Source organism: Haliotis rubra, unplaced genomic scaffold (assembly GCF_003918875.1).
Source record: "Haliotis rubra isolate DU_JTF1 unplaced genomic scaffold, ASM391887v1 Scf41, whole genome shotgun sequence".
Classification (NCBI taxonomy): Eukaryota; Metazoa; Mollusca; class Gastropoda; order Lepetellida; family Haliotidae; genus Haliotis; species Haliotis rubra.
The window spans coordinates 191,597-219,270 of NW_025767091.1; the positions used below are offsets into that span (position 1 = coordinate 191,597).

General features: G+C 40.9%; 1 protein-coding gene across 2 annotated transcripts in view; it reads right to left on the reverse strand.

Annotated features, from left to right (window-relative positions):
* Positions 1 to 27,674, reverse strand: part of LOC124288028 (protein white-like) — a 79,942-nt gene that overhangs the window by 45,935 nt on the left and 6,333 nt on the right. For both annotated transcript variants that reach the window (XM_046724583.1, XM_046724582.1), the window contains exons 2-11: positions 23,194 to 23,544; positions 16,997 to 17,045; positions 9,333 to 9,519; positions 6,734 to 6,805; positions 6,007 to 6,105; positions 4,633 to 4,799; positions 3,995 to 4,066; positions 2,556 to 2,658; positions 1,771 to 1,872; positions 1,272 to 1,303 (exon numbers count right to left, since the gene is read on the reverse strand). In XM_046724583.1, the coding sequence (XP_046580539.1) occupies positions 1,272 to 1,303; positions 1,771 to 1,872; positions 2,556 to 2,658; positions 3,995 to 4,066; positions 4,633 to 4,799; positions 6,007 to 6,105; positions 6,734 to 6,805; positions 9,333 to 9,519; positions 16,997 to 17,045; positions 23,194 to 23,506 (1,196 nt within the window). In that variant the 5' untranslated portion in view covers positions 23,507 to 23,544. The remainder of the gene's footprint in view (positions 1 to 1,271; positions 1,304 to 1,770; positions 1,873 to 2,555; positions 2,659 to 3,994; positions 4,067 to 4,632; positions 4,800 to 6,006; positions 6,106 to 6,733; positions 6,806 to 9,332; positions 9,520 to 16,996; positions 17,046 to 23,193; positions 23,545 to 27,674) is intronic.

Here is a 27,674-nt window from a genome sequence, read left to right on the forward strand (position 1 = left end):
TAAACTTACTTAGTCATGGAAACCAAATAGGTTTTATTCCAGGTAGAACTATAAGTGTAAATACAAGGTTATCATATGATATCTTGTTTGAAACAAAAAAAGAAATATTGACACAGTTTCAAAAAGATTTCATCAATTCAGTCCTCGACGAATTTGGTTTTGGTTCACAAATTATACGCTGGATTAATCTACTAACATATCACACAACTTCTCATGTGATACAAAATAACCATTTATCGGACTTCTTTGAAAATTAATGGGTTGTAGGCAGGGTATCTATTCCTCTTTGGAGCTGAAATATTGGGACACATAGTAAGTAATACAACCTTATGAGGGACTGATAAAACCCCGTATTTCCCTCGACACGATGTGATAACGCATTTATCTAGCCAATTTTTTTTACTAAATCAAAAGAAAACAATACCCATCAATTTCATTCTCAGTTGTTGTGGCAAAACGTTTTCTTGCTGCCATGTTGACACCAGCTGATCGATTGACCTCAATGCAGCGCACGTTACTAAAGGCTTGGCGATGCACGCTTTTCTCACTTCGCGTGGTCACCGAGGCGTGGCCGGATAATATGGCTTTTGTACTCCCTGCTCACGGATCGTGACGGGTGTACATGGTATTTTATCAGAGTCACGAAAAAAACAATCAAAACTCGACATTCTTACATGACGCTGGATAATAGACTATAGCTATCTACTTCACATCTTACCAGATTTTTAAAACAGTGCTACTAAAAGGACAAAAATCATTCCTTTCTACAATTTATGCATCAATGTTTACAATAGAAATATATTAAAGGTTCAAGATTATTTTAAGACAAGCTGATTTCTAAAAATTCTATAAATGTGAGATTTGTCCTAAATGGGAAATGATATTCAATCATTGTGAATTTGACAGGCACAAAATGTTTAACTTCTATACACATGGATTGAAACACGTTAAACTTCTTGATTTTCAATACAGATTTTTTCCAAACAGTTATTTATACTAAAATAGAATGATTGAAAATGAACCTGATTGACAATGATTTGTGTAGTTTTTGCAATGTTTCTGAGAACATTTGTGAAGTTTACTTCCAATGTTGTGAAACCATGAAATTCTGGAATGATCAAGGCGACCCATGCCCCCTTAAATCCTATAAGACAACAAAAGGATGGAGTTTTGAATGCTTTCATTTGCTACAAGTCATTTACTATACCTACTATGACTTCACACCATCTAAGAAAACAAAGACATGATTATAAATGTTGAAGGTAACACACCTGTCATTCCCGCTGGCAAAAGCATCTTCAAACTGAAAAATAGAAATAGATAAATCAAACATGAAATGCAATATTTATTCAAAATGCCACAGATGTTCAGTCAGCTGTTGTCGTCACTTGTTTGTGGGTATATTCTTGGTGGATTTTTAGAGAAATATTTAGATCTTCAGAGAGATGTAAGTTGGTATTCATTGGCCAAAGAGTTCTAGTTTATTACATTTGGTATTAGTTGAGCATACGGACAAACATTTTACTGAATTCAGGCTTCAGACACGGCTATTACTTATCCTGCCCATGCTTACGTCCTTTCCTCACATGGTGTAGTTATTTTACGCTGAGTCAGCTAGTTGGGCAATCGTGATCGAAAAACTAACTAAACTCTATTTGTGGAATATTTATAGTATAGTCCATAGTCCATGATGGGATTGAACAGTAGACTGCTGAATGGCGTATAGTTATAAACACAAAGATTTCAGCCAGGATAAATCTCAAAGCCTACCACAACCGATGAAGATTGGTCCTGGATTTTGCTGCTGACATCATTGATATCTGTCTTCATCTTCCCATAAGTCTCGCTCCCACTGAAAGCATCGCATAGTTTCTGGAAACATAATGAGTGAGTGAGTGAGTTGAGTTTTACACCTCACTCAGCAAATAGTCCAGTGGTCTGTAAATAATCAAGCCTGGACCAGACAATCCAGTGATCAACAGCATGAACATCGATCTGCGCATTTGGTAACTGATGACATGTGTCAACCAAGTCAACGAGCCTGACCACCCGACCCCGTTAGTCTCCTCTTACAACAAGCATAGGCTACTGAAGATCAATATTCTTACCCGGACCTTCACGGGTCTGGAAACATAATGCTACACTGTCCGATATATGACCATGCAATGTCTTACAGCAATTTTATCAATTTCCCCAACCCAGCCCAACTTCACAAAAAAACATTACAAGGCCCTAAATAACGTCCAAATTCATAAATACGTTACATATAAACAAGGACTGTCACAATTTTCGGTCAAGCCTCAATTAGTTTTGAGGAATTTTGACACCACGTCACCTACCCCTTTCTCCGACTTCCTTTTTCTTCACAGAGCAACATTTAATCACCCCCTTAAGTCTTACAGATCTGTGTCTACATGAAGCTGAATGATTCAGAAAGCTGCAACATTTAATCCAAGGTTATCCTTTGCTAAACCAAACATGAATAACTGCAAGCAATAGTTGCCTCTCACCTTTAAACTGATAGTGGTATGCAAGATACAACAATTATGAGTTACCTCCACTTTGTCCCGACACTCGGCTTCTTTCCCTGGTACAATGGCCAGTGTAAGCACATAAAAATCTGCAGGGTTGAAGTTTGGAGGGCAGAGGAAGCCTTTGCTGCAGGAACAGAAGAAGCATACGGTCAACCACATGACAGCTCAATTAATTTACAAAATGAAACATTTAGACATTTTAAAATTTTAACAGTATTCAGGAACTGCTCCTTATTATAGGAGAGTAGTCTGTCACACAGACCCTAAAACAAATATATCCAAGAAATCCCATGCAAGTCTAGAATATGTGGCAAGTCTAGGATGCCACAGTTTCAGAAAATGAAGAAAGACTCTGGACTTCTAATCATTATAACCACATGAACTGGGGTTTTTGGCGGTGAAATATGTTCATTTCAGACACTAGATGTTAGTCTAATAGCAGAGGAGATCACTTATTATAGGAGAGTGATCATGAAAAATTGTTAAATTTACTGGAAGTGTGGAATTGTTACACAAGAAATATGTTACATACAAAGGGGGGAGGTGTCCCCCGCCGTGATGTTGCTGGAATATTGCTAAAAGCGGCGTAAAAACCAAACTCAGTCAGTCAGTACAAAGGGTGATGAGCAAAGGGGGATACCGTCGTCAGTCCAATCCCACCGACCAATTAAATCCACCCCTCCACCTCTACTACTAATACATGACCACTCCCTGTTTATACATTGTGATTCCGGACATTTTACTGCGAATAAAACTGTCTGGATTAACAGGGTTTCACAGGGGCGACCTATATTTGCATCATTTTTTAATTTTAAACACGAAGTCAGATGTCCAACAAATTCCTGGCTCAGATTCAACTTTGGAAAATTGACTTTTATTTCTAATACTGTGGACATCACAAAAGAAAGTGAAATTTGAATAGTAGGCTAGAAAAAAAAAAAATATATATATGGTAAAGTTCATAGGGTATAACGGTTGCATCCATGGACTTTGAGATTTGAATCCCTGTTGAGACAGGGTTATGTTTCTGGGTTTGTCAGCAGCCAGCAATTGTCCTCATGGGTAGCACCAAAATAGTTAGCCTCTGAGGCTGGCATCAGAAGGAGGGCTTTCTTCACACATCAGGCTGACAAGCCTTAACTGAAATACTGTTCAAAGCTTTCCAAAACTGGGGTGATTGGGTAGCCTAGTGGTTAGAGCTTTCGCTCGTCACGTCGAAGGCCCGGGTTCGATTCCCCTCATGGGTACAATGTGTGAAGCCCATTTCTGGTGTCCCCAGCCATGATGTTGCTGGAATATTGCTAAACGCAGCATAAAACCATACTTACTCTCTCGCTGAACTGAAATACTTTTCAAAGCTGTGCAAACTTCACTCACTCGCTAACTCAGTACCAACCGAAACATTCCACAGAACTTTCTGCTGACAGCAGCTAATCCTGAAGGTTGGTTACAGCACTGACCTTGAGAAGAACTCAAATGCCTCTTTTGATGGACCTACGAATGCCGTTCTCCCCTCTGCCAGCAGCAAAACCCTGAAACAGTAATGAAACCAACATTCTAACGATCTGACAGAAAACTGCTGTTTTTTTTCAAAAGGAAAAATCATGATTACATGTTGATTCCAGAAGTGGAATCATCAAGCCCTGAATCTGCAGGTTATTTTATGTTTTAGTTTTGAATATATACTCTCATTTTGATTCATAATCAAGTTGATTATTTGTCATGTTGTGACATTTAACATCCAGGTGCCTGACTCTGAGAGTGAGGGTTCGAATCCCGGATGTACTAAAATCTGTACTGAGAATCCCAACTATAACATATGTTACATTTGACCACGTTCGAAACGGCATTGTGTATTCACGTCATGTTCTTCTTTGTAGCATGACATGACACATGACAACATATGTTTGTTCAAAAGACATGTCTTTATGCAATATTGTCTCTGGCTGCTTCAAAACATGCCTAAACTTTAATGTGATGCCATTTGAATTTGGTGATTCTTGGCCAATGGCAACAGCAAGAGGTATCCTGTTCAAGAAGGCAGTACACCCTTCTCACACACTCACCCCTAATTCCCAGTGAGAAAAATAACACATACTCGTCAAACATGGCGAAGACTTCTGACGATGGCTGGTGAATGGTACACAAGATTGTTCTGCCCTTGGATGCCATGTTCTGGAGGGTCTGGACAATGTTCTGGGCCATGAAGGAGTCCAGTCCAGACGTCGGCTCGTCACAGAACATCAGTGGGGGGTTGGTCAGCGCCTAAACAGATATTTCAATGAATTTTTGTCACAGAAATATTTTTCAAAATCACATATAGCTGGTTGTAAATGAGTGAAAGAGGTTTTCTTACGTCGGAAGCAGATACCATGATCCACACAATAACAGGAGGCAGTAAAAGATACCCACTCTTAATCAAAGGTCACACATTGTAGCCACAGGTCACACATTGTAGAGATAGGTTTGCACACAATGTAGCCACAGGTCACACATTGTAGCCATAGGTCACACATTGTAGCCACAGGTCACACATTGTAGAGATAGGTTTGCACACATTGTAGCCACAGGTCACACATTGTACCGATAGGCCACACATTGTAGCCACAGGTCACACATTGTAGCCATAGGTCACACATTGTAGCCACAGGTCATACATTGTAGCGATAGGCCACACATTGTAGCCACAGGTAACACATTGTAGTGATAGGCCACATATTGTAGCCACAGGTCACACATTGTAGCGATAGGTCACCCATTGTAGCCACAGGTCACACATTATAGCCATAGGTCATACATTGTAGAGATAGGTTTGCACACATTGTAGCCACAGGTCACACATTGTAGCGATAGGTCACACATTGTAGCCACAGGTCACACATTGTAGCGATAGGCCACACATTGTAGCCACAGGTCACACATTGTAGCCATAGGTCACACATTGCAGAGATAGGTTTGCACACAATGTAGCCACAGGTCACACATAGTAGCGATAGGCCACACATTGTAGCCACAGGTCACACATTGTAGCCACAGGTCACACATTGTAGAGATAGGCCACACATTGTAGCCACAGGTCACACATTGTAGCGATAGGCCACACATTGTAGCCACAGGTCACACATTGTAGCGATAGGTCACCCATTGTAGCCACAGGTCATACATTGTAGCGATAGGCCACACATTGTAGCCACAGGTCACACATTGTAGCGATAGGCCACATATTGTAGCGATAGGTCACACATTGTAGCCACAGGTCATACATTGTAGCGATAGGCCACATATTGTAGCCACAGGTCACACATTGTAGAGATAGTTTGCACACATTGCAGGTACAGGTATCTGAAGCACTGGGGGGACAAATATGATCCGTCCTAAAAACAGATGGTGGGACAAATCTGCCCAACTCTGAAGCTAAAGAACCAAAACTTGGGACAACAGAACTGATCACTGTCTCCAAGACAATTCTCACCTCAGAAGCGAAGGACAGCCTCTTCTTCTCACCGCCAGAAATGCCCTTGGTCCGTCCGGGAGTCCCCACTTGAGTGTCTGCACACTTGCTCAGTCCCATCTGAAGGCAGGTAATCACAAAGTTTCTTTTGAAGAGTTGACATACATTTAAAGGGGCACTAACCTAGAACATTTGGCCAGGTCTGGTTACTGCGTTTGCTATTGTTTTGTTTTTTTCCCTGGGTATCCGGAAACATGTCTTTTAACATTAAATATTGTAAAATATCTGAGATGTTTTGGAATATTATGACTCATGATAGTTTCTCAACAGATCATGTAACTTTGGTGCCTCAAATTCTTAAGGGTCGTTGCTATTTTGAGGATACGAACAGATATATAATATGCACACGCTTTTTCTGTGTACTAAAGTTAATAAATGTACATACATACTTACCCGAGTGGAGTTTTAAATGACATGCATCAACTAAATCAGATAGTCTGAGAGCCTGATCCTATTTGTCAAACCTTCTTCAAAGCATGGGTTGTTTAAGACCAGTTCCAACACCCACAATGAGTTTTGGTAAAGACCATTGGGTTATATCTTGGCTCATTCATGGCCTACTTTAGAATTTTGTTTACGACTGAAAATAATTAACCTCTAACAGACCAAAAGAAACTTCTGAAAAGTAAACTTTTATCGCACATTTTAACTTAGGGTGTTGGTGGATATGTCATCTGCCAGTACTCACCTCTGTAATCACCTCCTCCACCCTCTGCAACCGTGCTTTCTTCTTAAGGCTCTTGTCCATCCTCAGTAGGGCCTGGAAGTGAGTGAGTGAGTACGAGTGAAATGGTATACTGCGGTATTAGTAGAACCGGGGTATTTTGCCTTCGGTTCGGTATACCGTAATGCAATAAAAAAAAATCAGTATTTTCGGTTTTCGTACCATCATTACTTAAAACCTTTTTTAAAATGTCTAGAAATCGAATCATGCATTTCTTTGCTAGATGGCCACTATATTCCCAGAAGTAAGTTCTCATATACTGAATGTTAACTGATATGGATTGAACCGAAGGCCTTGTACCACAATACGTACCATACCGTGGTAAGAGCATACAGTTTCCCCCTATTAGTGAGTGAGTTAGTGAGTAGATGACTGAGTTGGTGAGTCTGTGAGTGAATCAGTGAGTGAGTGAGTTGGGTTATGCCACTTTCAGCAATATTCCAGCAATGTCATGACAGGAGACACCAGAAATGGGCTTCACACATTATACCCATGTGGGGAATCAAACTAAGGTCTTCGGCATGATGAACAAACACTTTAAATTAACTGCTTTAACACTTCCAACAATCATCCCACATCATATCTTGTAGTGAGTGAGTGAGTTAGGTTTTATGCCGCTTCTAGCAATATTCCAGGAATATCACAGCTACGGACACCAGAAATGGGCTTCACACAATGTACCCATGTGGGGAATCGAACCCGGGTCTTCAGCGTGATGGGCAAAAGCTTTAACCACTCGGCTAACCCGCCTACCCATTTAGTATATGATGAGTAATTTAGTAAATGATAAAAAGCACGAATGAATTGTGAAGACCACCCACAAATTGCACCCAACTGCACCGACATACTTTCTCATTGTTCAGCCAGTTAGATCTGAGAATTTCTTGTTCTTTCACTGTTGACTGACAACGTTTGTTTGTCATATCACTGTTTTCAAACCCTTATATGCAAAGATATCATGCAAGTTTTCTTCCCATCATTTAACACATGCAGTCTCACGCAGCTGCTTGCAATGATTTTTTATTTATCACATTCCATCAAACGAAACAATAACCAATCGGACCTTCTGTGAACAGGAACTATTTTCCTAACAAACAAAATTAGCATGCTTTGTATTGCCACCATTATGTCTTGAAGTATGAATGAAAATATATTTATGTAGAATATATATTTTTTATTAAATGGTGAGTCAGTGCATTCAGTTTTTGCAATCCACAGTAGCAATTATTGTTGCGCTTTCGGATAATGACGTGCAATGCTTCTGTAAAGATGCCTGCAAACACACAGTTTCAAGCACATCGGCCCATGACTGGCTCTGTCTGTTTATTACTAAACTGAGGCCCTAGAAGGGTTATCCAGTCAGTGTGTACTGGGACATTTTAATCTATATTTGTGGGATGATATTCTGACAACATCAAAGCTTGATCTTTAGCAATCTTTGAGTAGAATATATACAACCATATGATGGATAAGATTTTGTTTTTCTCTTTAACACCACACTCAGCAATATTCCAGCTATATGGTGGCGGTCTGTAAATAATCGAGTCTGGACCAGGCAATCCAGTGATCAACAGCATGAGCATTGATGTACACAATTGGGATACAATTACATATGTCAACAAAGTCAGCGAACCTAACCACCCGATCCTGTCAGTCGCCTCTTATAAGAAGCATGGGTTGCTGAAGACCAGTTGTAACCCGGATCTTCATGTGTCCGATGGATAAGAAGTTTCACAAGTTTCTTTACCCTGTGGTTTATATTATCTAGCATGTTGGGTGAGATTACAATATTTACCCTGTGGTCTATATTATCTATCATGTTGGGTGAGATTACAATATTTACCCTGGGGTCTATATTATCTATCATGTTGGGTGAGATTACAATATTTACCCTGTGGTGTATATTATCTATCATGTTGGGTGAGATTACAATATTTACCCTGGGGTCTATATTATCTATCATGTTGGGTGAGATTACAATATTTACCCTGTGGTCTATATTATCTATCATGTTGGGTGAGACTACAATATTTACCCTGTGGTATATTTTATCTATCATGTTGGGTGAGATTACAATATTCACCCTGTGGTATATATAATCTATCATGTTGGGTGAGATTACAATATTTACCCTGTGGTTTATATTATCTATCATGTTGGGTGAGATTACAATATTTACCCTGGGGTCTATATTATCTATCATGTTGGGTGAGATTACAATATTTACCCTTTGGTCTATATTATCTATCATGTTAGGTGAGATTACAATATTTACCCTGTGGTCTATATTATCTATCATGTTGGGTGAGATTACAATATTTACCCTGTTGTCTATATTATCTATCATGTTGGGTGAGATTCCAATATTTACCCTGTGGTCTATATTATCTATCATGTTGGGTGAGATTACAATATTTACCCTTTGGTCTATATTATCTATCATGTTAGGTGAGATTACAATATTTACACTTTGGTGTATATTATCTATCATGTTGGGTGAGATTACAATATTTACCCTGTGGTTTATATTATCTATCATGTTGGGTGAGATTACAATATTTACCCTGAAGATGAGTTGTTCTCTGACAGTGAGTGTTCCCAGGAACAGTTCATCCTGCTGTACATAGGCGGAGATGTTCTTGATGCCTTTCCCAACATCCACGCCATTCACTTTTATCCCTCCTTCTATGATATATTGCACAACATTTCGGCCAGTCAGGACGTTCATCAGTGTTGACTTGCCAGCACCACTACAATGAAATAAAAGTTTTATAGCCACTGATCTGATGGTATGGTAGAATATATAAGGTCACCTACACGCTACGGTGATAGTAAACCTATGGTAAAGTAGATAAGGTCACCTAAGCACTACGGTGATCATAGGCCTATGGTACAGTAGATGGTGGTGAGATGATGATGATGATGATGATGATGATAAGGTCACCTTAGTGCTACGGTGATCATAAGCCTATGGTAAAGTAGATGTTCTTACCTTAGCGCTATGATGATTGTAAGCCTATCGTAGAGTAGATAAGGTCACCTAAGCGCTACGGTGATCATTAGCCTGTGGCAAAGTAGATAAGGTCACCTTAGTGCTACGGTGATCATAAGCCTATGGTAAAGAAGATGTTCTTACCTTAGCGCTATGATGATCGTAAGCCTACAATAAAGTAGATAAGGTCACCTAAGCGCTACGGTGATCGTAAGCCTGTGGCAAAGTAGATAAGGTCACCTTAGTGCTACGGTGATCATAAGCCTATGGTAAAGAAGATGTTCCTACCTTGGCGCTATGATGATCGTAAGCCTATCGTAAAGTAGATAAGGTCACCTAAGTGCTACGGTGATCGTAAGCCTACGATAAAGTAGATAAGGTCAGCTTAGCGCTTCAGTGATCATAAGCCTATGGTAAACTAGGAAAGGTCCGCATAGCGTCATGGTGATCGTAAGCCAATGGTAAAGTAGATTTGGTCACCTTAGTGCTAAGATAACTTTGTCGAATAGAGGCAACGTCATCAAAACATCACAACTTCCAACAAATTACACACATCTTGATATATCTCTTTTGAACATAAAATCTTTCACCATCTTGAATATCATGAAAATGGATCATAAGAGTCCCTTCAAAATGTGTAAAATACGGTCTGTTGGTTGCCACGCAAAAAATTACCATGATGCAAAAATTTGAGAATTACAGTATTATGTACTTCAAATGAATCATAATGGACTGTTTGCTGACTATGTATGATTTTATAATGTATGCGTGTAAATGAAACTATTTAAAATGAAATAAAAAGAGAAAAAAAGATGCACAAGCAGACAAATGATGACATGGCAAAAGGATGGTCTAAATAAAAACTCCACTGTAAGTTATAGACATGATATATGGCTATATTCAATATCCAATATCTAGATATTTCATACGTCTTTGAGCATGATATAAAAGCATGTGCCACATCACATAGTTAAATCTAATATCTCTGTGTACTCTGAAAAATTATTATTTATCCTGCATGCAGCTGTGCCAATCTATTTATTATAACTGAACTATAGTTAAAGGTGATTGAGGACAGTTTTTGTAGGCAATTAGTTAATGAAAAACTAAATTCAATAAACCCAGGGATATTGATGAAAAAACTTCTGATTAAACAACCAGGGGTAAACGATATGCTCATTTAACCAATGTGGTCTTTGAAATTTGTGGAATAGAGATTCTGAGAGGTGAAAATTTTCTGGGAAGATAAAGATCATTAATAGTCAGTCTCACAGTCCCCGACCATTTTATGTTCCCTACAGCCTAGCAATCCCTGCAATGCCAAAGCCCTAAATGAAGCAAGTGTAGCTCTCGGGTCTCCCTGGGGCTCCTTTTCAATTTAAATGGGTTTATTTGTTACAATCAAAACTATATATATTCAGAGACTAAGCGTTAGTCTATGTCATTAAGTTCAGACATTTCTCTGCATGGAGGACTGGGGACAGCGCCATTGTCCCACACAACTGACACATTGAAGACACACCGAACCTGATTCCTTATGGAACCTTACCAATCTATTCCATCTAATCCATACTTCACATGTTATATTTGGGGTTACACTTTCACAGTAAAGCACAGATTCTAGTACTTTTGTTAGGTTCCAATCTGGGATTCGAACCCACGCTCTCAGAGTCAGGCACCTAAACGTCAGCACACAAAGTAAGGGATCTAACCCACTCAGCCACTGCAGCTAACACAGTAATCCCATACATATGTAACATATGTTACATTTGACCACTTTCTAAACGGCATTGTCTATTCATAATCCGTAATTCCGACAGATATAAGTTATACAGATATCACTTGTCTAACAACCTTATAGGGGCGGTGGGGTAGCCACGTGGTTAAGGCGTTTGCTCGTCACGCCGAAGACCCAGGTTTGATTCCCCACATGGGTACAATGTGTTAAGCCCATTTCTGGTGTTCCCCGCTGTGATATTGCTGGAATATTGCTAAAAGCGGCGTAAAACCAAACTCACTCACTCACTCCTCACTCTAACAACCTTATGGCCATGTCTAGCCTTGCTCATGTCTTATTCAGCATGAAGATCATATTAATTATTCATGGTGTAAGTGGAAACTTTTCATGTTAACAGCGCCCATGTCCAAGTTGTAACCCTCACTCATAATAGTGAGTGAGTGAGTGAGTTTAGTTTTACGCCGCACTCAGCAATATTCCAGCTATAAGTCAGCGAGCCTGACCACCCGATCCCATTAGTCGCCTGTTATGACAAGCATAGTTTCCTTTTGTAGCAAGCATGGGTTGCTGAAGGCCTATTCTACCCCGGATCTTCACAGGTTCAGTCAAGTCATATAGAAGATACTGAACGACCATCCATGTACATTGTGTAATACCATTTTTATTAAACGAGTTGATGATTTGGTATCAATGAGTGAAAGCGAGTTTAATGCTAACTCTTCCACATGTTTCATATAGGCGGATCCAGAGGGGGGGTTCAGGGGTGCGCCCCCCCTTTTGTCCTGAAAGTTTATTAAATTACCATTCAAACTCGGGTGAAAATGAAGTGTGCACCCCTCCTCCTTTTCTCAATAGTGTGCACCCCGCCCTTTCTCAAAAGCTGTATCCGCCCCTGTATTTTATAAAAATGGTATTTCACGGAAGCGAGTTTAGTATTCTGTTTATTACTCTCCAACATAAATTGATAGAAACCCCCTGCAGTTTGATGACTCTCAGCTTTCTGCGAGTCAAGCAAGGTCTAATACCATTGTGAAAGAGGTATTAGCATTGTGATGTCATAACTGTAAACCATTTTGACATCATACGTCTGGCATCACGCGATGTTATTACAGAATATGTCATAACATTGTAGATTTAATAAAAAGTGATATCTTCAACTAGTGAGTAATAAATCCTTTTTCACAATTCTGGAACCGCCTCTGTCTCCAAACCAATATATAACACGCATAATACTATCTGATGCAACATCATGCTTACATACACAAGCTAATGAATATAGAACATAATATCACATATGTTTATTAAATTAAGATTAAAGGGGAATCGCAATGCTACAATTTATCCTACATCATGAATCTACACCTGTGACATAACACAATGCGCTTTATCCAGCCTCATGTAAGAATGTCGAGTTTTGATTGGTTCACATGACTGATAAAATACCATGTACACCCCTCACGATCCGCGAGCAGGGAGTACAAAAGTCATATTATCCCGCCACACCTCGGTGACCACGCGAAGTGAGAAAAGCGTCTCAACCTTATCTTTTAGGAACTTTTTTTTTTCTTTGAAATATGTTCATTTCAGAGACTAGATGTTAGTCTGGATGCGTCAATTCATTATGAATAATTCTGTTTCAATTTAAAAAATGTAGTACATCTGACAAGTACTCTTGTAGTACGTAACCACCTGGTACAAAACAAACAGCTATATGTGACTGTACAAAAACCGGTACAACAAACCCAAGAGAAAGACACAAGTCGGTTGACAGGCCTTAAACATTCTTGGTTTACATGACTAAATGAAAAAATGAAATCAGAAGAAAACAAAAGTTATTTTTGCAAACTTGTGTGGAGCTGAATATGCTTTACAATTTGATGAAAAGAATTGCTGTTTGTAAGAAATGGTAATTAATGCATATGTTTATTCTAATGTTTCTTCCGTATCTCGCTACAATAAAAATGTTTGTTTTTCATTCAGTCATGTTGGTGACAGTACTCATTTGGAAATTTTAATTCTATTTTCAACGACCAACTCCATTAAAGTTTTGGGCAATTTTAGTGAAAATTAACTAATGAAAAATGAAAGCTATAGCAACAATCTCTTGGAATATGGAAAATTAAACATCAACATTTGTGCAAATAAAACATCATGATTGTGACTCAAGTATAGTGCTCAGTATTGATGCAACAGGTTTGTTTGTTTGCCATAGCTGCACGCAGCAATATTCCAGCTATATGATGACAATTATCATAATAATGACACCATTTGGAATGCACTAAGCTGCACACCAGAAGGTATGCTCATAGCACTATATAACCAGTTCACTAGTCTTGGTATTTCTCGAAGAGCAGGGTCTTTAGGTCTGCCTTACTTGGCGCTCTTTTGGAAGAGAATTCAAGAGGATTGCTGATTGAGTGGAAAATGTCTGTAGCCAAATCCTTTAAGTCGCCACTTAGGGACAATACAGATAAACTGAGTTACGGATCTTAGTATTCTGGTTGGGTGATATTGCTTAATCCGCTCACAGAGGTACGGTGGTGCTGTACCATACAGACATCCATATGTGAGTGTTAGTACTTTGAATTCTATCCTGGCTTGAATAGGCAACCAAGACTTTTTAGAACTGGCTGTATGTGGGACTGACTGACTGAGTATGGTTTTACGCTGCTTTTAGCAATATTCCAGCAACATCACGGCGGCTGGGGGACACCAGAAATGGGCTTCACACATTGTACCCATGTGGGGATTCGAACCCGGGACTTCGGTGTGGCTGTATGTGGGAGAATTTGGCTGTAAGAGTCACTATGTGCTGCAGTGTTCTGTAGGCGCTGAAGTCTTGAAATGGATTCTTATGATATTGAAGACAATAAACTATTGCAGTAGTGTAGCCTAGAAAATATGAGGGAACATCCTTGGTTATCAGGTGTCTGATGGTGACGATATTCCTGAGATGGAAATGGCATATTCTGTATAGTTCTTGTACATTTCACAATCAAGTCTGGACAAGGGATTGACATCATGAGCATCATGCTACACAGCTGCCCATGGGATACAACAACATGCATCAAACCCGTCAACGAGGCTGACTACCGGCCAGTCCTGCTAGTCACCTCTTCCTAAATGACCACCCAGTCCTGCTAGTCACCTCTTCCTAAATGACCACCCAGTCCCGCTAGTCACCACTTCCTAAATGACCACCCAGTCCTGCTTGTCACCTCTTCCTAAATGACCACCCAGTCCTGCTAGTCACCTCTTCCTAAATGACCACCCAGTCCCGCTAGTCACCACTTCCTAAATGACCACCCAGTCCTGCTTGTCACCTCTTCCTAAATGACCACCCAGTCCTGCTAGTCACCTCTTCCTAAATGACCACCCAGTCCCGCTTAGTCACCTCTTCCTAAATGACCACCCAGTCCCGCTTAGTCACCTTTTAGTCACCTCTTCCTAAATGACCACCCAGTCCTGCTAGTCACCTCTTCCTAAATGACCACCCAGTCCCGCTAGTCACCACTTCCTAAATGACCACCCAGTCCTGCTTGTCACCTCTTCCTAAATGACCACCCAGTCCCGCTAGTCACCTCTTCCTAAATGACCACCCAGTCCTGCTAGTCACCACTTCCTAAATGACCACCCAGTCCTGCTTGTCACCTCTTCCTAAATGACCACCCAGTCCTGCTAGTCACCTCTTCCTAAATGACCACCCAGTCCTGCTTGTCACCTCTTCCTAAATGACCACCCAGTCCTGCTAGTCACCACTTCCTAAATGACCACCCAGTCCCGCTAGTCACCTCTTCCTAAATGACCACCCAGTCCCGCTAGTCACCTCTTCCTAAATGACCACCCAGTCCTGCTTGTCACCTCTTCCTAAATGACCACCCAGTCCTGTTGTCACCTCTTCCTAAATGACCACCCAGTCCTGCTTGTCACCTCTTCCCTAAATGACCACCCAGTCCTGCTCACCACTTCCTAAATGACCACCCAGTCCCGCTAGTCACCTCTTCCTAAATGACCACCCAGTCCTGCTAGTCACCTCTTCCTAAATGACCACCCAGTCCTGCTAGTCACCTCTTCCTAAATGACCACCCAGTCCTGCTTGTCACCTCTTCCTAAATGACCACCCAGTCCTGCTTGTCACCTCTTCCTAAATGACCACCCAGTCCTGCTAGTCACCTCTTCCTAAATGACCACCCAGTCCCGCTAGTCACCTCTTCCTAAATGACCACCCAGTCCTGCTAGTCACCTCTTCCTGAATGACTACCCAGTCCTGCTAGTCACCTCTTCCTAAATGACCACCCAGTCCTGCTAGTCACCTCTTCCTGAATGACCACCCAGTCCTGCTAGTCACCTCTTCCTAAATGACCACCCAGTCCTGCTAGTCACCTCTTCCTAAATGACCACCCAGTCCTGCTAGTCACCTCTTCCTAAATGACCACCCAGTCCTGCTAGTCACTTCTTCCTGAATGACCAACCAGTCCCGCTAGTCACCTCTTCCTAAATGACCACCCAGTCCTGCTAGTCACCTCTTCCTAAATGACCACCCAGTCCTGCTTGTCACCTCTTCCTAAATGACCACCCAGTCCTGCTTGTCACCTCTTCCTAAATGACCACCCAGTCCTGCTTGTCACCTCTTTCCTAAATGACCACCCACCCTGCTAGTCCCTCTTAGTCACCTCTTCCCTAAATGACCACCCAGTCCACCCAGTCCTGCTAGTCACCTCTTCCTAAATGACCACCCAGTCCTGCTAGTCACCTCTTCCTAAATGACCACCCAGTCCTGCTAGTCACCTCTTCCTAAATGACCACCCAGTCCTGCTAGTCACCTCTTCCTGAATGACCACCCAGTCCCCCTAGTCACCTCTTCCTAAATGACCACCCAGTCCCGCTAGTGACCTCTTCCTAAATGCATGGGTTGCTGAAGATCAGTTCTAAGGAAGATCTTCACATGAGACAGTGTGCGAAATAGCCATTCACCCGCTAGGATGTGGCTACCAGTCTGGGCCCTGTTTCTCAAAGCTCTCGTAAGCCTAAGATCTTGTAACTTTTCTCGTAGCATTCGTACCTCCTATGTTACAGTAATCTCCCGTACTGTAACATAGCAGGTACGAATGCTACGAGAAAAGACTGAGATTTACGAGAGCTTTGTGAAACGAGGCCCAGGCCAGTAAATCTCCTTAGTCACTGGCCCGACTGACTAGTGAATTTTCATGGGGTCATTTTTTTAATATATCACCCTCTCCGACTTGTTAAGTTATAATACACTTTTATGGCCTGATAAATGATGGTATTTTACCATTTTGTAATCTTTTGCATAGTTTCTTAATCTAAATTTCGGGCTAGTGAATTATTTTGTGGGCTAGTAAATTTCAGGCATAGCTAACCCGACTGGCTAGCAAAATTTGGAAACTATTTCGCACACTGACATGAGATAAGTTTGACACCATCGACATCAGAGATGATGAAGATGAAAGCATGATGGTGTATTTATGATACTTACCTGGCTCCTATAATGGCCAGCAGTGTCCCTGGCTTCACAAGTCCTGTCACTGAAATACATAAAGCACATATTTATGTGGCTGTCTACTTCGTACCACAGGTACAGTAGCTCACCTTGTGCCAAACATCTCATTTTTATGAAACATAATACCACAAAATGGAAACCCTTTTTAATGTAAATCTGTGAAGTCATGAATGATTTCATATTTTGATTTTGAGAAAAGAATAATGGAAACATGTCTTTCCAATATCGTGAATTCCAGTCAAATTAATGTAAAATGGTACCTTGAACCATGGAACTAGCGCCATTTTCTAGCACTGCTCCATGTAAATTCTGGAACCTGTTAATCATCCATGCATTGGTATATGTTATGGTTATACTGGCTCAGTCTACAGGATATTTTAAACCCACAAGTGGATATTTTTAAACTAGTTGTGCTTTAAATGTTTCTTCTGTGGTCTTCTAAACTGTTTCTGTGTAACTGCTGTTGTTTGTTTCCCGTTTGATACCACACTCAGCAGGACATCAGCTCTATCACAGTTGTCTGTAAATAATCAAGTGCTGATTTCTCAAGTTTTTACTCAAATTTGAAACTGAGTTTGACAATTTGAAACAGCTGAATTTTTAACTCAATTGCATTTTCAGAATAAAAAAGCCCAAACAACTCAAATAATCTATCCACCAAACTGAAATTGTCTACTATGTTTGAGTTTAATATCGAATTCAATTCATTCTGGGAAATGCGTTTTCATGTGTTTTCTCAAATTTGAGTAAAAACTCTAACTTAAGTCAAAACTCAGACTTAAGTTTTTTCCGAGAAATCAGCACCTGGGCAACACAATCCAGTGTCCAGTTAAATGTATGTGTTCTTTAAGAGCTAAATTCCAAGTAAGACACCAGTATAGTGTGTAGTTACCATGGCAATGAACCCTTAAAAGGAAGTACAAAGATATTGTTAAAGGAAAATCTATTGGAATGATGAAAGTTTTCCGGGAAAAACTATCTGTAACATGCCTAGTTTTATTTATGAAATAGTGATGTAACATTGCAAGAGTCCCTCCTACATGCATCTAGATTTCCGTGACTGGTGACGATTGACATGTATAGCACATATTTATGTTTTTCGAATAAAGAGTTAAGTAATATAGAAAAGTGGAGTTGTGTCATGATAATAGCTGTATCTTGTGTGATAATTTAACAAATTCAAGAAATAGCTGGATTGAAATAATTGCATTTGTGTAAACCAGTTCTCAGTGTTACACTTTAACAGTGATATTTATTGCCAGGGTCTGTTGTCATTTGAGGATGTAATTTGGTACTGCAGAAATGAAAATGATACTTTAAGATCTATATGCAATTAATTTGATTATCATATGTATGTCCATCCGTGATTTCAAAATGACATCAGGTATCCTATCTTCCAGATGTGTGACTACCAGGATTCAGTTTATGTTATAATCAGGCTTAATTCCAGCCATTGAATCTTGGAAAAGTTGTAGTGAAATTGTAGTATGAGTCCTCCAGGATTGGAATGGTTTTGAAAGTGGAAAAAGGTTTAGTATATAAACAGAAAATATAAGATACTGTAAACGATTTAATTACTTTTTCATATGATTGTCACTCTGTGTGTGATTGTCACTTTGAAAATTTTTATGATTTCTCTTGCAGAACTTAAAAAAATTTAAAATTATTGAATTAATCCAGAATGTCAGAGAGTGAGAGAGTGCCTCTCTTGAAGGATGACTCTGCAAGAGATGATCCAGTATATTTTTATATTTTGTTATACCAGTATTTTTATTTAGCAATGTGTCAAAATAAATATAACTCAACTATGAATAAAAAATATAAAAAAATAAAAAATCCAGTGATTGACATCATAAGCACCAGTCCATACAGTTGGGATGCAATGACATACATGAACCAGTCCATACAGTTGGGATGCAATGACAGACATGAACCAGTCCATACAGTTGGGATGCAATGACAGACATGAACCAGTCCATACAGTTGGGATGCAATGACAGACCATCCAACCATCCATACAGTTGGGATGCAATGACAGACATGAACCAGTCCATACAGTTGGGATGCAATGACAGACATGAACCAGTCCATACAGTTGGGATGCAATGACAGACATGAACCAGTCCATACAGTTGGGATGCAATGACAGACATGAACCAGTCCATACAGTTGGGATGCAACGACGTACATGAACCAGTCCATACAGTTGGGATGCAATGACATACATGAACCAAGTAAGTGAGGCTTGTCCTGTTAGTCCCCTCTTACTACAAGCATGGGCTGCTGGAGACCAGTTGTATCATGGAATCCCTATGTTACCATGGTTCAGAGTTCAGGTGTACATGCGGCAAACTTTAAACCGTGAATTATTTAACACTGATAATAGGTTATTTCACCTTTCAAAGGTCAAAGGAGATAACTGACAGAACTGGGATAAAAGTCCAGTTCATAACTGTGGCTGGAATTATGGAGATATACTTGTTTAAAGAAATCAGTATCTCATCTATAAACATCACAGCTGTCGTGGAGATTTTGGTCAATTACAGGATGTGCAGAACATGTGTACCATTAAAAAGGCATTGACACATATTTTCCAAATGAAACATGACAGGCAGAATCAGTCTGGTCAGTTGGAGGGACATAGAAGGTCCATTAAGCTACTAATAGCCACTGGCGCTACGATCGAGCTACAATATTTCAGCCTGGTTCTGCAATGGTGAAAACTGGACTTCTGAAGTAAGTTAATTCCCTTTCCTCAAGGTGATGTGAAAAGCGTGCACATAAGCTGGCCAATCTTACACAGTGTTATTGTGTAACCGAGTTTCTAAATATTTTCAATCAACTCGAATAAATTCTTTAAAGGTGAATATATTTTCAAAATGCATGTAAATAAATTCTAATATACATATTTTAGAGGTATTTGCAAAACAATAAATCTGATTTCTTCACTGCTGTCATTTTGTATTTCATTCCCCACAAGACTAACGGGATCGGGAGGTCAGGTTCGCTGGCTTGGTTGACACATGTCATCGGTTCCCAATTGCACAGATCGATGCTCATGCTGTTGATCACTGGATTGTCTGTCCCAGACTCGATTATTTAAAGACTGCCGCCATAGCTGGAATATTGTTGAGTGTGGCGTAAAACTAACTCACTCACTCACTCATTCCCCACAAACAAATCACAATTTGCACGAGTCGAGACACCAATCAGATGATAGTGGAGGAACTTTAGTCCCAGCATCTCCATCTTGCTGAGTTGGCAAGGTTGGGGTCATCAGTGTTATCAGATGAGTCAACTGTCCACCACATGTGGGTCAGTCTAGATTAGATAGGCCAGGGAGACTACACTACACCTGTCAGCATCAACCTTTACCTGTAGGTGTTGCAGAGGTAAATGGACCACATAGGCGGATCCAGGAAGTTTCAAAGGGGCGGATCCAAGTTCACACTCACACGCACTTGGATCCGCCAATGTGGTCGAAGTTCTGTAGCAGACGTCAGTGATTTCTTTTGTTTAGCAAGAGAACATATTTTCATCCATTTCAACAACTGATACACATTTCTTCTCTGAAACAAGTTCACAAACAAGTTGTTTCACTACTCATCTTTAGTATGTTTGTTTGTTTGTTAAATGCAATATTTGAGCTGTATGACAACAGACAGACCAGCGGTTCACATAGGAACATCAGTTTATACAACAGAGATATGACGACATGCGTCAAACAGTCACAACCTCCCTCAACAAGCATTGGTTGCTGAGGACCAATAATAACCTGGATCTTCACAAGGGGAAGACAAGCATTGGGATCTGCACAGAGGGAGACAATCATTGGTTGCTGAGGACCAATTTTAACCTGGTTCTTCACAAGGGGGAGACAAGCATTGGGATCTGCACAGAGGGAGACAAGCATTGGTTGCTGAGGACCAATAATAACCTGGATCTTCACAAGGGGGAGACAAGCATTGGGATCTGCACAGAGGGAGACAAGCATTGGTTGCTGAGGACCAATTTTAACCTGGTTCTTCACAAGGGGGAGACAAGCATTGGTTGCTGAGGACCAATAATAACCTGGATCTTCACAAGGGGAAGACAAGCATTGGGATCTGCACAGAGGGAGACAAGCATTGGTTGCTGAGGACCAATAATAACCTGGATCTTCACAAGGGGAAGACAAGCATTGGGATCTGCACAGAGGGAGACAAGCATTGGTTGCTGAGGACCAATAATAACCTGGTTCTTCACAAGGGGAGACAAGCATTGGGATCTGCACAGAGGGAGACAAGCATTGGTTGCTGAGGACCAATTTTAACCTGGTTCTTCACAAGGGGGAGACAAGCATTGGGATCTGCACAGAGGGAGACAAGCATTGGTTGCTGAGGACCAATAATAACCTGGATCTTCACAAGGGGAAGACAAGCATTGGGATCTGCACAGAGGGAGACAAGCATTGGTTGCTGAGGACCAATAATAACCTGGATCTTCACAAGGGGACAAGCATTGGGATCTGCACAGAGGGAGACAAGCATTGGTTGCTGAGGACCAATAATAACCTGGTTCTTCACAAGGGATCTGAGACAAGCATTGGGATCTGCACAGAGGGAGACAAGCATTGGTTGCTGAGGACCAATTTTAACCTGGTTCTTCACAAGGGGGAGACAAGCATTGGGATCTGCACAGAGGGAGACAAGCATTGGTTGCTGAGGACCAATTTTAACCTGGTTCTTCACAAGGGGGAGACAAGCATTGGGATCTGCACAGAGGGAGACAAGCATTGGTTGCTGAGGACCAATTTTAACCTGGTTCTTCACAAGGGGGAGACAAGCATTGGGATCTGCACAGAGGGAGACAAGCATTGGTTGCTGAGGACCAATAATAACCTGGTTCTTCACAAGGGGAGACAAGCATTGGGATCTGCACAGAGGGAGACAAGCATGGTTTGCAGAAGAACAATTCCTCCCCAGTTTTTCAAAAGAGCCATAAGTGTGATGCACAGACATGTTAGAGCTTGATACTCACACGCTGAGGATGGTAAATTTGGCACCTGGCAACATAGCAACAGGTCAAAGTAAGCAAGGGACACAACTCTGAGCATTGACCTGCAGCTACTGGGCCTTCTTAGAGTCAGCAATAACATGGACATGAGGCTCTAGAGATTTGAGATTGTTCTGGTAGAGGGCATAACGTGATCATCACATACAGTGCGGGTCTTCTGGTAACTGGAGATGTAATGTGAGATACGACTCCCCTTTACTAACCTCATATAATAATAATAATAATAATGTGTCCATTATATAGCGCCAAACTCCACACTAGGTATGCTCATAGCGCTAACAATCAAGGCCATTATTACCCCGGATAACCCAAGCTGCCTGTTAGGCGCTAGAAGGTTATAGTCATATGACTTTTTTCCACCGGGTACCCATTTTCCTGCTGGGTGAACAGAGACAATTTTGAACAAACTCACTTGCCTAAGGTGAGACCACATGTGTCACATGTGCTTCGTTGTGGGGCAGGACTCAAGTCCTAGAAACTCTCAGGAGTCAAGCTGCCAAACACGGTCACCCATCCAAGGACTCTCCGAGCTCGACGCTGCTTAACTTCACCGATTTGTGACCTGAGCTTTAAGGCAAATGATTCTGGAAAAAGTTCCTTGTAGTCCTTTCCAGATCATTCAGTCTAAATCTAGTAAGTCTAAATATAGAACGCCCCTGTACTTTACTGAATCTTCAGGCACAATGTATAACAGTTGACACATTGTTGCACAATGTATAACTGCCTCATAACACATGATAAAAAAGTTAACATCTATAAACATTTTACCTCAAATGTCAAATTATGTTCACAATACCTTATCTAGAGTTAAATTGTATATTTAAATCCAAAACATGTATATAGCATAACATTAATTCCCAGTATATAAACCTGTGAAGATTCAGTTTAGAATTGGTCTTCAGCAACCCATGCTTGTTGTAAGAGATGACAAACAGGATCGGGTGGTCAGGCTCCCTTGGTTGACACATGTCATTGTATCTCTTTTGTGTAAATTGATGCTCATGATGCTGATCACTGGATTGTCCAGTCGGAATATTGCTGAGTGCAGCGTTAAACCAAATATGATCATTACAACATCACACTGACTTTCATAAATAATTTTGGTAAACTTTACTTACCATTTCGTAATATCTGTTTCTGTTTCACAGCCTTTGAGCTTCCGCCACAGCACTTCTTTCTCTCAGATTTCACATAAACATTAACATTTTCCCACGACAGGGATATAGGATCCACTCCTTCACTGTAGCTCTTCCTGTGATGGGAGAGTTCTCGTCTTTTTTCAACGTAAGGCTGGTAAATTGTGTTTTCTCTGACTTCCGATGCCCCATCGATGCTCGACTCTGTATGACCCGTTGGTGGGACATTGACATATACTGGATCATCTCTTGCAGAGTCATCCTTCAGGAGAGGCACTCTCTCACTCTCCGACATTCTGGATTAAGTCGATAATTTTAAATCTTTTTTAAGTTCTGCAAGAGAAATCATAAAAATTTCACACTGACAAAGTGACAATCATATAAAAAGAATATCTTATATTTTCTGTTTATATACTAAAAAGAAAGTCTGAAGTAGAATCAGGGTGCCCTTTAGTCAACAGAAAATGTTAAATTTTATGATAAAGGTAAAAGAAATACCAAACCTGGACTACAGATTATGACAACAAAATGCAGTTTGTGATTGTTCATTAATGTCAGGTGCAAATAAAGCATCAAACATGTAGGTACACTGGACTTCATTTATCTTTGAGTAATTAGCCATTAATAACATTGTCCCATCTTGGACCCATCTGGCACAATGTTTAGTCATCCCCCCATTCAAATAGATGACAAGCATTTGTAAATGTTTAATGTTTTGCATGTTCAAGTTCAAAAGAAATAAAAAATAAGAAAAAAAACTGATTTGTCTAGCTGCATGCCTCCGTGACTACAATTCTGTATACCCCAGTCAATACAATCCTGTATACCCCAGTCAATACAATCCTGTATACCCCAGTCAATACAATCCTGTATACCCCAGTCAATACAATCCTGTGTACCCCAGTCAATACAATCCTGTGTACCCCAGTCAATACAATCCTGTATACCCCAGTCAATACAATCATGTGTACCCCAGTCAATACAATCCTGAGTGCCCCAGTCAATACAATCCTGTGTACCCCAGTCAATACAATCCTGTGTACCCCAGTCAATACAATCCTGTATACCCCAGTCAATACAATCCTGAATACCCCAGTCAATACAATCCTGTATACCCCAGTCAAATACAATCCTGTATACCCCAGTCAATACAATCCTGTATACCCCAGTCAATACAATCCTGTATACCCCAGTCAATACAATCCTGTATACCCCAGTCAATACAATCCTGTATACCCCAGTCAATACAATCCTGTATACCCCAGTCAATACAATCCTGTCTACCCCAGTCAATACAATCCTGTATACCCCAGTCAATACAATCCTGTATACCCCAGTCAATACAATCCTGTATACCCCAGTCAATACAATCCTGTATACCCCAGTCAATACAATCCTGCATACCCCAGTCAATACGATTCTTACTACCCCAGTCAATACAATCCTGTATACCCCAGTGACTACAATCCTGTATACCCCAGTCACCCCTGCATACCCCAGTCAATACAATCCTGTATACCCCAGTGACTACAATCCTGTATACCCCAGTCAATACAATCCTGTATACCCCAGTCACTACAATCCTGTATACCCCAGTGAATATAATCCTGTATACCCCAGTGTATACCCCAGTGACTACAATCCTGTATACCCCAGTGACTATACTCTGATCCCCCATACCCCAGTGACTACAACCCTGTATACCCCAGTGACATAATGTGCCTATCCTACCCCAGTGAATACAATCCTGTATACCCCAGTGAATACAATCCTGTATACCCCAGTGACTACAATCCTGTATACCCCAGTGACTACAATCCTGTATACCCCAGTGACTATAATCCTGTATACCCCAGTGACTACAATCCTGTATACCCCAGTGACTACAATCCTGTATACCCCAGTGACTATAATCCTGTATACCCCAGTGACTACAATCCTGTATACCCCAGTGACTACAATCCTGTATACCCCAGTGACTACAATCCTGTATACCCCAGTGACTACAATCCTCCATACCCCAGTGACTACAATCCTCCATACCCCAGTGACTATAATCCTGTATACCCCAGTGACTACAATCCTGTATACCCCAGTGACTACAATCCTGTATACCCCAGTGACTACAATCCTGTATACCCCAGTGACTACAATCCTGTATACCCCAGTGAATACAATCCTGTATACCCCAGTGACTATAATCCTGTATACCCCAGTGACTACAATCCTGTATACCCCAGTGACTACAATCCTGTATACCCCAGTGACTATAATCCTGTATACCCCAGTGACTATAATCCTGTATACCCCAGTGACTATAATCCTGTATACCCCAGTGACTACAATCCTGCATACCCCAGTGACTACAACTCTGCATACCCCAGTGACTACAATCCTGTATGCCCGAGTGACTATAATCCTCCATACCCCAGTGACTACAATCCTGCATACCCCAGTGACTACAACCCTGTATACCCCATTGACTACAATCCTGCATACCCCAGTGACTATAATCCTGTATACCCCAGTGACTACAATCCTGTATACCCCAGTGACTACAATCCTGTATACCCCAGTGAGTGACTAGTGACTATCCTGTATACCCCAGTGACTATAATCCTGTATACCCCAGTGACTATAATCCTGTATACCCCAGTGACTATAATCCTGCATACCCCAGTGACTACAATCCTGCATACCCCAGTGACTATAATCCTGCATACCCCAGTGACTACAATCCTGCATACCCCAGTGACTATAATCCTGTATACCCCAGTGACTATAATCCTGCATACCCCTAGTGAATCCTGCATACCCCAGTGACTACAATCCTGTATACCCCAGTGACTACAAATCCTGTATACCCTGTGATACCCCAGTGACTATAATCCTGCATAATCCTCCAGTACCCCATTGACTACAATCCTTGCATACCCTAGTGACTACAATCCTGCATACCCCAGTGACTATAATCCTGCATACCCCAGTGACTATAATCCTAATCCTATAATCCTCCATATCCCAGTGATACCCTCCATACCCCAGTGACTACAATCCTGCATACCCCAGTGACTATAATCCTGTATACCCCAGTGACTACAATCCTGCATACCCCAGTGACTATAATCCTGTATACCCCAGTGACTACAATCCTGTATACCCCAGTGACTACAATCCTGTATACCCCAGTGACTATAATGATGTATACCCCCCAGTGACTATAATCTCCATACCCCAGTGACTACAATCCTGCATACCCCAGTGACTACATAACCTCCATACCCCAGTGACTATAATCCTGTATGACTATAATCCTCCATAGAGTGACTACAATCCTGTATACCCCAGTGACTATAATCCTCCATACCCAGTGACTACAATCCTGCATACCCCATTGTGACTACAATCCTGCATACCCCAGTGACTACAATCCTCCCCAGTGGCTACAATCCTGCATACCCCAGTGACTACAATCCTCCATACCCCAGTGACTACAATCCTGCATACCCCAGTGACTACAATCCTGTATACCCCAGTGACTCCTCAATGACCTGCATACCCTAGTGACTATAATCCTGCATACCCCAGTGACTATAATCCTCCATACCCGAGTGACTATAATCCTGTATACCCCAGTGAATACAATCCTGCATACCCCAGTGACTACAATCCTGTATAACCCAGTGACTACAATCCTGTATACCCCAGAGACTACAATCCTCGTATACCCCCGTGACTACAATCCTGTACAATCCTGTATGCCCCAGTGACTACAATCCTCCATACCCATTGCAAGGATAATGAGACTGAGTAGACAGGGCTGACTCTTAGCACACAATCCTGTATCAACTGATCTGATCTGAGTGGTCAGGGTCATTTTCGGGTTATTTAATGGAATCCTGAGGGTAACAAGGAGTGGGAAATACATTCAAATTCCACTTTAAACACATTCACAACACATCTGTGACTAGCAATCTATTTTCAATGAAACCCAATATATACCCAATACATGTAACTGACAACTGTGTTTCTCAGGTTCATATTCATTTACTGATGTGTATCTGATAAACATAGACTGAGCTTATTATACGTAGCATGAGATAGCCTTTCTCACCAAATGAAAAGGCTAGATTATCTGTGAAAAGTTTTCCCAAACAATATAGAAGTTTTTATCCATTAAATGTTCATGCATCATGTTCTGCCTCCAAATGCCAGTCAAGGATTTCAATAAATATATTATTAAAAAATTAATGTGACCTATAATTTCATACAGTATACACACTGGAGATGTCAATCTTCATAAGATACATGTTGCATGGTGTTACTTTGTGATAGATCGCATAAGCGGATCAAGAGATTTTCAAAGGTGGGGGTGGTGGTGGGTGTTCAGGGGGTTTGACCCCACCTTGGCTCTGCCATTGCAAAACATTAACTTCAATGTGGTCTTTAGTCATTTTCAAAAG